Here is a 10,248-nt window from a genome sequence, read left to right as displayed (position 1 = left end):
GAGAATGTGCAGTCTTTGATATGTGTTGGATGGTTGCGTCATTCTCTGTTCATGTTTGGCTTTCACGTTAATGATGCGCGTTCTCTTTCTTCTTTATTATTTAGCTAATGGACGCACTCTCTTTGATTTTTGTTTGATTGTTACTTTCCAGAGGCGCGTCCTCGTTGTTTTTTATTCGACTGTAGAGGGGGCACAAACGTTTTTGACAAGCGGCTAACAGCCGGTCAGTTCCGCTGTACTTCAAATATTGAAACGATGACTTTCTAGTTGATCCACCCGCGTCAGAGCGCTCTAGAATAAGTTCAGTTCCTCTTCCGATTGCCGTCCACGTATCTAAAACGTCTCCTGTTATGTTAGGGATGCGCGCTTTGTAATGTGCGCTTCTTTTGTTTGTGTCTGACTGTAGGTTAGTAGTGATGTGCGCTTTGCTCGTTTTATTCTTGGGTTTGTGGTGAGCTTCCTCTAAGTTTTAAAATTGAATGTTATGTCAGTTACGCGCACTGAATTAGTTCGTTTCTGATTGTTACGTCAGTGATGTGCGCGATCTGTGTTTTTTACTGTTGCGTCAATAATGCGCGCTCTCTTCGTTTGCTTGTTAAACCGCTACGTCAGTGATACGCGCTCCCTTTGCTCTTGTTGACTGTTACGTTAGTGATGCGCGCGCTCTTTCTTGTTGCATTATTGCTGCCTTCCCTCGTTTTTGTCTGCCACATCAGTGATTCGCACTGTCTTTGTCGTTGTTTTTTCTTTTTTGGTTTATTTCTTTTATTATCGTTACGCAAGTAACCTTTGCCAATCAAACACTTGCCCTCTTTGGCAAGTGTTTGATTGGCTTTATGATTCAGATTCCAATCAAACACTTGCCCCCTTTGGAAAGTGCATAGAGTCACTTTGAAAGTTTTCAGGTATCTACTTTCTCATGGTTGAGCTGTTCCTACCTGTACTGTCTCCAATCCTGCACATAGGAAAGGAAATTTTCCTCCATCACAATCAAGAACAAATCGCTACAAGATACGACGGCTTTGATGTTCCGCTTGGAGATACAGTTGTTATTCGTATGGTATTTCACTTTGTGTGACAGCAACTACAAGAGAACTTTTCTCTTAGTATGGTGAAAATGGCAATAACTTATTTTCTCAAATGCTCAGGTGGAACATATCACGTCAGTGATGCTTTTTGTTAAGTGACTGACTTAAACATTTTTTTTAACTTTGGAATTACCCTAGAAAAAAGATTTTAAAAAAAACAACAACAAATAACCGAAAAAAAATTTGATCTCGTTTTTACTTCAATTTCAAAAGTTTTTTATTTTTCATGTTCTAAAATAGCTTTCATATTTTTTGTTTAATGAGGAAAACGATATGTAACGACTCAGTTTGAAACAGTATGAAAACTGGTGAAAACGTGTCACATTACAAACTTTACTCAACCAATAAGTCAACAAACATACCTTTTGTTTTTTCAATAATCTGTCAGGTATACTTTATCAGTAATAATTAGAACAATATCTTTCATATCGTTTCTGCGAGAAAGACTTAACTTAACCCATCATTTGCTGATGACATCAATAATATCATTCATTTACTTACAGTTTCTCAGAAATAATTATGTACAACATAACAGCATGACAATGATGTAATTATTGTAAAATTCAGAAAACCATAAATATTTTGATTTGATTCTGTGTGCTGACCAAAATTAAGCTCAACACTTGTAAGCAAACCTCAAAACCACAAAATAATAACCACAATCTGAAGGTCTGAGGTTAAATTCCTCATGGGGACTCAGAATTTGTTCTGTGTCTCACGCTTGTGACAAGACAAAAAAACATCTTTCTCTATTTCTTTACCAAGCTTACCATCTCTCTTATTCTATTTAAAAAATAATATTGTTACTGTCTGCCATTTGGTAGAGACACCTAGTGTCAACAGTTAAAGTGCTGGACTCTAGCTCCAGAGGTCTGAGTGCAGACATGGCGAGACACTTTATTGTCACACTGCCTCTCCCCAACTGGGAGCATAAAAGGCAACTGTCAAATTGTCTGAGAAGCCTGATCAAATGCTGGGGAACTTTGTGGTGGATAGCAGCCACCCAGAGGGGGTAGTAATACTAGTTGATTAATGCTGCAAAAACTGGAATGAATTACAGCTGACAGGGCTACTTGACAAGGGTGCAGACTTCACCTACTGTCTGCCATTTAGTTTTCTGACACCTAATTAGCTATTCCTTTGAAAAACAAAAACATTCCATCATTATTTCCAGTCTTTACAGTCTCTGGAATTTTATATTAATTAATATTTGATTTGACTTGATTTGATAATATTACCATGTCAAATATTTTTCTTTGCGCTAACCTAGAACAAAGGTTACCTCACAAAAATGTATAACTATATGATGCTCAGATAACAGAATAGGGGTCATTATAATAAGATGCAGACATTTTTTAAATGGTTGTTGAAAGGACTGGCGACTCTGTTTATGTTTCCTCAAGTTAACGATCGTTGTTAAAAATATTTTGAAATCTAAAACACAAAGTCTATAATAATTTGTAATTGTACAGTATGAATAAAAGTTTTTGTTGTTGAAAATACCACTCATTTCAGGATTAAGATCCCAAAGGTTGACCAAAAACCTGACTGTGAGGTATGGCTTCATTTACACAAATCCAACCCTTGCACATTTGGGGTTGCACATTTGTATATTGTTGAGCTAAACCACACAAACTTAAAGATAATTTTCAAAGTTGAGGGTGGAACTTACTCCAAACTAAAGAGGAACTGAGGAAACTGTCCATCTGCAATGTTGGTTCTTTTATTATTTTTTGGATGGTCCTTAAAGCTGAATTGTACCCCAGGACAATGGATGGACTTCACTCCTCCCTTTCCATGCCAAATAATGGGACCAGACATAGCAGCTTTCACATAATACCAAGTGTTCTTTTTCAGAGACACTGGCTTATCAAACAGAACATCAAAGGCATAAAAACTACCTTCTTCTTCCTCTAATTCCATGGGTATAGAAGAATATTTTCCTATCTTAGTGGCCTTAAACAAACCATTAGATGCTTTTCTAACTGTTACTGTAGCCTGGTATTTGCGATTTTCACTTCCAAACAAACAAATTCCATACAAGACAATGTCCCTGTTTACTGAAAAATAAAGATAGTCACTGTGGTAAGAACCGTACATTAACCCAGTTTCAAGAACAACAGATTTAAATCGACAACATCTCTGGCGTAGGCCAGTTCTTGGAGCTTTTGAGAAATAGTTTGGTGGGCTAAAAATTGGGGTGTTGAAGTAATCCTCCATGATGATGGCCTCGTGTGAAGTTAATATGTTGCAATCAAGAACAGAATTACTGAATTCATTCCGTTTCATGACTGGAAAACGTATTGCGTTCACAACCTTGTCCCCGAGAACCAACCTTTTGGATGCACCATTGGCTGCCATATCAAGACGTTTACATTCTTCTACTGCCCACGTATCGATTGCTCTGAATAAGTCTACCTCTTTGATGTTTAGAGAATCTCTCTTGACAAGGTCTTCCAACAGGGATCTATCTATCGTTTCAAATCCTTCTGTTTTCACGGCTTCTTCAGCCTCCTTGTCGATAACTTTCCAGCAGTGACTCACAAGCTTTTTCTCTCCGTAATTTAGGGCGTGAGACAAGACGCAAAATACATTAGAAACATTCAGGACTTCGAGCAGATATTCAGTGCATCTCTCAACAAGTGAGGGCAAGATGTACTTCTTAGCCAAATACAGCACTTGCATGACGTTGTCAGGAGTAAGCCTCGCTTCATCGCAATACACAAAGCGAAACAGTTCTAACAGACTCTCGTACTCACAATCAGGAAGCCTGATAGAATCTGACTTCTCGGCAAGGTCACCATAGAACATGGCAAAAAACACAGGGCTGCTTATCGCGAGGACGAACTTGTGTGCTGAAATAGCCTTCCAGCATTTCTTGCTGCTAATTTCATCGAGTTGCACCGGAACGACGAAACTAACATCGCTGAGGAGCTCGTTGTTAAACATAAATTTGCTTCTTGATCTAATAGTCGGTCGTTCTGTTTGCCAGGCTTCTTTCTGAGCGGACATAGTTGTAATGAAATAGTTCGAGCTTACGTACTGTTTTGCCAAAACGGCGCGAATCGATCGAGAGTGAGTTGCAGATTACCACCAGGCGTTTTGAAATATCAGAGGGAGACTAAAAACAAGTACTTCACTACTTAGTGCTCAGTCTTCCCCGACCACTTTCTTTTTCCGTGCCAACTCATTCAATATGGCGGGCGGCAAGAAACTCACAAAAGAAGACGAAATTTTGCTGCAAAATTTCAGCAGAACCGTTTCAACTAAATCTTCAGCATTATTCTATGCCAATGCATTCTTCGTCTCAGCCATTCCTCTCTGTAAGCCCTACCAATTCAACATGTACTTCGCTCTTAAATATTATCGCATGCGCTCTTTGTTTGAATCGGAATGTCTCTTAATACGAAAATGTATTTTTAAAGTGATTTTAATCTTATGTTAGGGTTGTTTTGGAGGATTCACCAAATGGATCCTTATTCATCTGGCATCATGTTCGTCGTTATGACTCTCGCCAGTACGTGGCTAGTGGCTTTTGCCTACAAGAACGTGAAGTTTCAGTTGAAACATAAGTAAGTCCGCTGTAATACTATACGATTTGTGTGTATACGTTTCAAATTTTTATTGGTCAGTGGTGAATGAAGGCATGAGTGGGTTTTTGTATTAGTCAAAATATGGATCAAACTCTAGTGATGTTGCGAGTTGCTTTACAAATTTCAAACTAGTTTGGTTTAGATAAATGTTTTATCAAACATGTGTTCATTAATCTAGTAATTTCAAATGAGGTAAGTGCTGCTTAAGAGTAAGGAGAGTATAAGGGGGGGAGGGGGTCCTGCTCATGATTCACATACATCAAAAGTTACAAATGATGTGTTACTAAAACTTGTTTATACAACTGTAAGGTTCATGTATCATGAGAAGCAAAAAATTTACTGTTTTGTATTTTCACTGATCACCAAAATTAAAAAAGCTTTATCCCATATAACGCATCAACCCCCTCACCCCCCTCATCTCAGAGAAAAGCAAAGTCAATTGTGAGAAGTTTGAGGTAAATCAAATTGTGCACACATTAAGATCATTTAGAAAAGGTTATTCCATCTTGGTTATTCATGCAGTTATTCCGCATGCATCTTCCCTGGAGCATCATACAAAGAAGCCCTCGATCAAGCAAACACCCCAAGCTTGAGAACCCACCAAGAACAGTTGACATCGACACTTTTCCGATCAGTTTTAGAAAACAAAAACAACAAAATTCATTCTTTAATCCCAAAAAGTTATCAGGCTAATTACAATTTTAGGAAACAGAGGAATTTCAATCTTAATCGTTGTAAGACCGACAGAGCAGCAACAAGTTTCATAAATATGTGTCGCAGAAACAGTTTGTACAATTAATTAATGTGAAGTTACGCAATTCAGTTTTATCTGCAATGTAATTTTAATAAAACACAGTCTATCTATCTATCCATTTTCAATAAAGCTACAAGTAAATCCAATAATTGATAGAAGCCCAATGAAGTGCCATAAACTATAGAGATTTTTGTATAGGCCTATCCTATATTATGCATATAGTATTGGATAAAAGAAGACAACAGCAAAACAATTGATTACCTCAGGGACTCTGGAATTATTTTAGAATAGTATGGGGATATACAAAAATCTTATCAGTTTTGACTGTCACATTCATGTTTTTATTACATTTTGTTTCATTATATCATTACTTTTTAACTAAGATGTCTGCATTTATTTTTTAGGATTGCCCAACGAAGAGATGCCTCAGTTACCAAAGAAGTCAGCATGGAGCTGGATTCTAATAAGAAGCTGACCCGCCAAGAAAAGGATGAAAGGTTTATATTAAATTGATTTAAATATACTTGTATTTTATTCAGTATTATACAGAGTTCACATCATAGGGTTTGTGATTGGCTAAATAGCTTTTTTCCTCTACTTTGTACTAATTTTCATACTCTAAGTGGGAATTAAAAATTAGTCCAAAAATAAATTATTTCAACTACAACACACATACAGTGAAACTTCTATTAAGCAGACCCCCTAATGAATGAGTTGCCCATAAGTGGATCGTTGCATTTGCACAAAGATTTCTGGGACCACCATATGACAAACATTGCTAGAGGGAAATGTTAATCATGAACAATTATTGCACAATTTTTACAAACCTCTATTAAGGGGATACTCTCTATTAGGCAGACACTTGAGAAGGTTCCGAGGATGTCTGCTTAACAGAGGTTTCAGTGTACTTGTTTAAAGAAACTGAAGCTACATTTAATATTTTCCTAGAAAAATATTTTTAATTCAACAATATAAAAGTTTTGAATTTTAGGAAACCAGAACAATGAGGATGGTACCATTAATCAACTGTGTTGTGACATGGGGCTTTTTGTTTTCTTTATATTTTCATATTGTGTCATTTGTTTAGCTAGCAAAATACAACGTTTGACCTTGATTTGTTGATTCAGAAGTCAGTTATGCTCAAAGTGTAGTTTTCAAAGGAGTCTGCATCTCATACCATCATAAATTGGATTTTTTTTTGTCTTTTCAGAATCCTTTGGAAAAAGAACAAGGTTGCTGAAACCGAAGCCATTACCTTCTCCATATTTTACAACAATGCCTTGTACCTTTTTTTGGTCCTGATAGCTTCATTTTATGTTCTGCGGACATTTAATCCTGCTGCGTATCCTTTATAACTCTTCTTGTAGTTTGAGAGTCATAATCTTTGCATTAAGTTCAAATCCTGGTTTTGTTGTTGAAGACACTTTTTTCCCTTTTTTGTTTGGTTTTGTTTTGCATTACCTAACCCTTAGCCCCCTCATGTTTACCACTCTGGGCCCAATTGTTCAAAGGCCGATCAGCACTAACCCAGGGTTAAATTTTAATTCAGGTTTCTATACTTCTATGTTCAAAAGGGTAATTTTCTCCATTTGTTTTGGGAGCATTCAATCATTAAATTGAAGACAAAAAGAGTTAAGCCAAATTTTCTTTTTAAGCTTTCAGATCTTACATCAAAATTTCCACTAACCCTGGGTTATCTTAACCCAGATTTGACCAACCCGGCCCTGTTTTCTTAACATTGTGTATGGCACTGACAAGGAGAACATGTTTGACCATCAGGAGCTCCATAAAATGATGGTCATTTCCTTTATTCTTATGACCTTTACATTTGAATCAAGGGTGATTATGTTTAGGAGAAATTAGAGACCAGACACTTTTGAGGGTTGAAGGGTGAACTTGATAAATAAGTAGTGGTAAATGGAGTGTAAAACGTTAGCTGCCTGGTGACAAAAGTTCTAGTGACTTCCATCCAATATTACCCTGGGAAGGTAATCAAGTGTTTCCTATGTTTATGTTGCTCATGATTGCAGACTTCAAGAAATTCAAAGTTACCTAAAAGTTGGTAGAAATTAAGAAACCTTATTAGACTGAACTATTATTGACAACCCTAAAAAGGATAAACTTGTCAAACCAGTCTTTGAAAAATCTAGGTTTTTCTATCTGGGAGTTAATAGTAAATGTCAGCTGTACTTCACTTTGCAGCTCACTTTTAAGGTAATTCTTTAACAGTCTTTAAGAAACTACCTACTCTCCACATCCATAGCTGGTGGTGTCCTTGCTCTGCTGTCTACTGGATCATCCTCCTAAGAAACAGATGGATTATTGTGGCTCAGCTGATTTCCATTTATTAATTTGAATAAATGTTTAGTTACCCCAGTTATTGTGTGCTTTACTACATTTATTTCCTTGTCATGTTCTCCTTTTCATCACTTGTGTGAACCAAGCTTCAATAATTCTTTTTATTGATACATTTCTTGTTTTATTTTCAAGTAAGTTCTGTACTTGACAAATGTAAGCCACGTGGAAATTTAAAGCAAATTATGCTTCGGTGTAATATGATGAAAATGTGTCATTTTAGGCCCAAAAAAAGTGTCAGTGATGTGCTTACCACATTTTTACGTCTTAAGTGATTTGGGGCCCATTTCTTAAAGTCCTACTAAACCAATAGCCTGAAGCTATATTTTAGAATCAAAGTTTAAAGAATAGAGAAGCAGGTTCTGGTTCCCTGACTAGTCCATTTTGTTTATTTAGCTGAAAGTTTTATTGTATAATTTTCAAGACTTAAAACCCTTATCTTGAATGAAAACAGAACAGCTTTTTGGGCCCAGTAAGTTACCTGGACATTTGAGAAACTGTCTCCTTTTTCTTACACGGGACAAAATCAAGGAATCTAATTTGCTGTCTACATTAGGAGGCAAAGCTTGCCAATTGTGATGCCATCCAGGTACTGATCCTATTTTTCCAAACAGCAAAGTAGTTCAGCATATTTTATGAGGGGAAGATGCATTAAGACTCTAAAGATGCACCACCTGATTGCTTAACTTTGGGAAAATTTCTCTTCTCATTCTATCATGTCTGTGGCACTTAAGGTAGAGGGAAGCAGGCACCCAAGGTTGTCCTTCATCATTGGTAAATAACATTCTCAGTCATCCATCATCACTGCACCACATTCCTGTGTGTAAATTTCAAGCTATTACTACTTCAAAGAAGAATCCTATAGTATCCTACAGCATTAGATCTCATTTTCCTTGCTCTTTAATTGTGTTGTAACAGATTGTATCACAGAACTTAAAGAATTATTTATTTTCAAAGATTTGTCATTTTCATGCTTCCATGACCCTTTAATTTTCCACAAGTGGAGAGCATCAAACTCCTTGCAGAGTTCAAGCAATCTGTACAAGGGAATCAGCATTTCTTACAGACAAGACTCATTTTGAAGGATGCAATAAACTGTTGAGTTTATGAGGGAATTTTTCAGATAGTGCAGATGTACTTGAGGGGTGTTTTGCCAAACAAAAAGACATGGCTAATGCTTTGGTCTTACCATGATTATAATGAATGAACCTCAGGACTTTCCTTGGAAAAATTTAAATTTGAGGAAATGCTTAATCTCCACATAATTAATTTTTGCATTTGTTGGCTGTGAAAAAGAAAATTTCTTTTTCCAAGTACTTTAAATTATGCAAAATTAGCTGTATGGACCCTTAACTGTATATTTAACAATGAGAAACTTATTGCTATTATCAATAGCCCCAAGGATCAGTAAGAAGATGATGTTGTTGTTTCACACCTGCCTAGTGGCTGGAACATGTTTCACACTTTCTACAGAAAAAAAAATAACCATTCGAAAGTGAGGTTTTGCTGTGATAGTGTGGTTGGTATGATTGCCATACTGTTCACATGAAACTGAAAGAAAAGATAAAACTTAAAAAAAATCTTATGAACAGAGATTTAAATTTTCAGCATGTTCAAAAATTTCCCTTTGCTGTGTAATTTTTTTAAAAGTTAATAGTGAAATATACTACTTACAGTCAAAGTAAGATCTGTGACAAATAAAGTTCGTGAGGCATTACTAATCTTAGTAATTGAATAGTTATGTTGGTTTTTCAGGAACATTTTTCCAGAAAAAAGAGAATTAAAGAGGGCACTCTTACACAGGAAAGCATAAGAAGGTTGCTGAATTATTCACATACATGGATATCAATATGTATAATGATGGAGGGGAGGGGGAGGGGGCAATATTATTCAAGAACCTTTTTCCTTAAAAATTGGTTAGCAACCAACAGAAAGTGAATAACCTAAATCTATTGATAAAGGAATTTGGTAATAATCCCATCACATCAAACAAAGCCATGAAAAACAATAACTAATATTTTTTTCCTTTATCTTGGTACCCTAGTATGCACCATTATTCAGTTTGTAAGGGGGGAAAGCTAAAGGAAGAGTAATGTGGCATAGTGTAGGATTCTGTCAATCAATAGATCATTCAGCCAATCAAAGAGCGCAAGATTATTATGGGTTATCTAACATTTGCCCAAGTTGAGGAGGTCCGGCTTAGGAGAATTCGTAAATTGATCATCATTGAAAATAAAGTTAGAAGCTTCTTTACTTTCTTCCTTTATTCAAGGAAGAAGTGTGTTGAATTTTTCTGAAACTACTCTTAAGATCTCCAATTTTTTTAACGACTTATGCGTTCTTTATTGGTTACCATGTGGAAAGGAATGGTGTTCTGTTCCGGGGTACAACAAAATCTCCGTGAATAGGTAACTTTAATGTCACGTGAGTGATTGTAAGGAGAAAACATCATTTATCA

The 10,248-nt window shown here is 36.3% G+C and overlaps 2 protein-coding genes across 2 annotated transcripts; one reads left to right on the top strand and one right to left on the bottom strand.

Moving 5' to 3' along the window:
• Window positions 1–1,280: 1,280 nt before the first annotated feature.
• Window positions 1,281–4,183, bottom strand: LOC113672216 (BTB/POZ domain-containing protein 6-B). Its single transcript, XM_027188501.2, has one exon. The coding sequence runs from the start codon at window positions 4,098–4,100 to the stop codon at window positions 2,757–2,759; it is 1,344 nt and encodes a 447-aa protein (XP_027044302.2). The 5' UTR covers window positions 4,101–4,183; the 3' UTR covers window positions 1,281–2,756.
• Window positions 4,184–4,226: 43 nt separating this feature from the next.
• Window positions 4,227–7,811, top strand: LOC113672217 (translocon-associated protein subunit gamma). Its single transcript, XM_027188502.2, has 5 exons — window positions 4,227–4,411; window positions 4,534–4,660; window positions 5,840–5,932; window positions 6,646–6,777; window positions 7,673–7,811. Exons 1-5 carry the CDS (start codon window positions 4,285–4,287, stop codon window positions 7,740–7,742), a joined length of 549 nt encoding a protein of 182 aa, XP_027044303.1. The 5' UTR covers window positions 4,227–4,284; the 3' UTR covers window positions 7,743–7,811.
• The last annotated feature ends 2,437 nt before the right edge of the window (window positions 7,812–10,248 follow it).

This window comes from Pocillopora damicornis, chromosome 8 (assembly GCF_964200805.1).
Source record: "Pocillopora damicornis chromosome 8, jaPocDami1.2, whole genome shotgun sequence".
Lineage (NCBI taxonomy): Eukaryota > Metazoa > Cnidaria > Anthozoa > Scleractinia > Pocilloporidae > Pocillopora > Pocillopora damicornis.
Note: the sequence above shows the minus strand (reverse complement) of the source record. Positions and strands in the feature narration are given on the sequence as shown.

Bases quoted from the DNA above. Each gene is read 5' to 3' on its own strand.
- LOC113672216 (XM_027188501.2), bottom strand. From the start codon at position 4,100: ATGTCCGCTCAGAAAGAAGCCTGGCAAACAGAACGACCGACTATTAGA.
- LOC113672217 (XM_027188502.2), top strand. From the start codon at position 4,285: ATGGCGGGCGGCAAGAAACTCACAAAAGAAGACGAAATTTTGCTGCAA. The intron at 4,412-4,533 runs GTAAGCCCTACC...ATCTTATGTTAG, and splicing joins CGTCTCAGCCATTCCTCTCT to GGTTGTTTTGGAGGATTCAC. The intron at 6,778-7,672 runs GTATCCTTTATA...ACAGTCTTTAAG, and splicing joins CGGACATTTAATCCTGCTGC to AAACTACCTACTCTCCACAT.